General features: G+C 25.8%; 1 protein-coding gene across 4 annotated transcripts in view; it reads right to left on the bottom strand.

Annotated features, from left to right (window-relative positions):
• Positions 1–2500, bottom strand: part of LOC124431626 (A disintegrin and metalloproteinase with thrombospondin motifs 12-like) — a 21242-nt gene that overhangs the window by 13054 nt on the left and 5688 nt on the right. For 3 of the 4 annotated variants that reach the window (XM_046979738.1, XM_046979737.1, XM_046979735.1), the window contains exons 2-3: positions 2328–2493; positions 813–1114 (exon numbers count right to left, since the gene is read on the bottom strand). In XM_046979738.1, coding sequence (XP_046835694.1) covers positions 813–1114; positions 2328–2493 — 468 coding nt within the window. Of the gene's footprint in view, positions 1–812; positions 1115–2327 lie in introns of all 4 variants that reach the window. The other variant, XM_046979736.1, reaches the window with a different exon arrangement.

Raw genomic sequence — 2500 nt, 5'->3', positions numbered from 1 at the left:
CTTAAGTGTATCTAAGGGTGTTAAATTTATAGTTCTTATTAAAATAGTGGCAATTATTAGGTGAATAATATGCGTTTTCTTATCAAGAATGGAGTTAGGTCACTTTCAAAATTAACAATCAGATTCATTATAAAATTTGAAGGTGCCCAAGTCCATTCAACATAATTTAAGATACATCAAATTGAAAAAAACAATACTCAATTTATTTTACATATCTTTAAAACACTTCGAAAACATAATTTATGCGATTCAAAACATTTTTTAATTACGTAACGTACAAAATTACAAACATAAATTTATTACAAAACAATTTACTACTCATCTAGATTTTGTATGTGTGAAAGGGATTTGAAGAAATCATGATGTTTCGGTGGTATATATCGTAATAGGTCAATTATGTCCTTGAATTTTGCTGTTGTAATTTGTCTGATATTTTTATACAGTGGTGTCAATACAATATTTTCGAACTCTCTTGGTTTACCCCGAAGTGATAATAAATTCAGGACTTTAAAATTTTCATTTTCATTCATTGATTTAAGTATAAATAGATTTAGGCCACTTTCAAAATAAACGGTTAAATTATTGAATTAACTCTGAAAACTTATGTGTCAAGAATTATCGTATTTGCTCGGAATATAAGCAACTTGAAATGCTTTACTGATAAATAAGATAAAGTTGTACATGTAATTATAACAACCGGAAAAAATTGACAAATGGAGTTAGGCCACTTTCAAAATAAATGGCTCATATATATATATATATATATATATATATATATATATATATATATATAATATAAATTTAAACGTTACCTCTTCCTTTTCCTTTTCCAAATAAATAATACGTACGACAACGACGTCTATCTGATTACCACTAGAACTGTCATGATAATAATCCGATACCATATTCATTATCGTTAACAAGTATTGCTCGTAATTAGTATTATTGTGAAAATCAAGAAATCTTCTGTCAGCTACTAAACCGACTTCGATGAAACGATGAATACTGTGAGTGCCTGAAGTTCCTGTAGCACGTTTCGATCCCAAAGTATTATTTCTTTCTATTCGTCGTTGTAACTTGGCCAGTTGTTCAGCCCATGAACTTTCCCAGTCGTCTGGGGAATAATTTATCCGTGAATATTTTTATCTTCTTTTTTTATCTTTTTTTTTTTTCTTCATACTCAATCCGATCGATCGGATCGAGATCGGAAATAACACGATTCTTTCTAAATCGTGCAAGTAAAAAATATTCTACGATGGATTTACTTTCACTAAATCATAAATACATATATATATATATATATATATATATATATGATAATATGTTACGTGGAATGAGACATACACACACATATATATCTTATTCCACGTATTTATTTTGTTTATTTAAAATTATTATAAATATTTAATTCTTATAAATTGTAGTTGTTATAAATGAGAATTTTGCAATTATTTCTTAACTAAAACTTTCATTTATTTCGTCAGTATATTTTATTAGTTAATGAAAAATATTTTGGTAAAAATATGATAAATATATTTTGAATAGGTATAAATAATTAAATGTCATGGTTACATCACTTATATTACATATTGATATTTTATTATAAATACTGACGAAATATTTAAAAATACTAATCAAATAAATAACAATCGTTAACACTGAAACATCGAATTTTATAAAATATAGATGTCTCGATGTTGCACGAAAATAATATTCTTATAAAAGTTAATGAAGTAGATTTAATTTCAATTATCAGTGAATTTTTATATTCGCGTAACTTGAAAGAAAAGAAAAAAAAAGAAAAGAAAAAAAAAAGAGAAAAAAAAATACGAAAAATGCAAAAGCAATTTAAACGTTAAATTATTATAATATACGTAGATCAAATTTACGAATTAAATTAAATAGTTTTAGGATTAAACGTGAATCACTGTTGCTTCGAGCATTGTAATAATAATAATTTTGTCGAGACGATGTAAAAAAGAAAAAAAAACAAAAAAGAAGGAAAAGAAAAGAGAAAATAGTAATATCCCAACGTACACATTTAGGTATTAAAAAGTTAGGATAGTTTTAAATGGTCGCCATGCAGCCAGACGTTTCAAAGAATTTATATTCAAATATAAAAACTTAAATAATTACTACTTATTAAAACAAATATATATATATATATATATACATATATATAAACTTAAATATATATAAATATAAAAATGAAATATAAAAATAAGGTGTTTGAAAATAATAATTAAAAAAAAAAAAAAAAAAAAAAAGAAAAATTAAAGAAAGGATTAAATCAAAATACAAAAATAATGTTTTTCAAATGTACGAACCTTTGGTTCCACAATGTCCTTTCGTTGAATCCTTTCCGTTGTTCTGTTTTTCATGTGGCGCATCTCTCTTATATGCAATGTGAACGTGTTGGCCGTCCAGTTCGGGCTTGACTTCGTTCATCGGTTCGATAAAGTATCTTCCGTGATTAGTTTGCACGTAACCAGCCTGCACG

This window comes from Vespa crabro, chromosome 22, assembly GCF_910589235.1.
Source record: "Vespa crabro chromosome 22, iyVesCrab1.2, whole genome shotgun sequence".
In the NCBI taxonomy this organism is placed as follows: domain Eukaryota; kingdom Metazoa; phylum Arthropoda; class Insecta; order Hymenoptera; family Vespidae; genus Vespa; species Vespa crabro.
The sequence above is the reverse complement of the archived record's forward strand: the minus strand, read 5'-3'. Positions and strand labels throughout refer to the sequence as shown.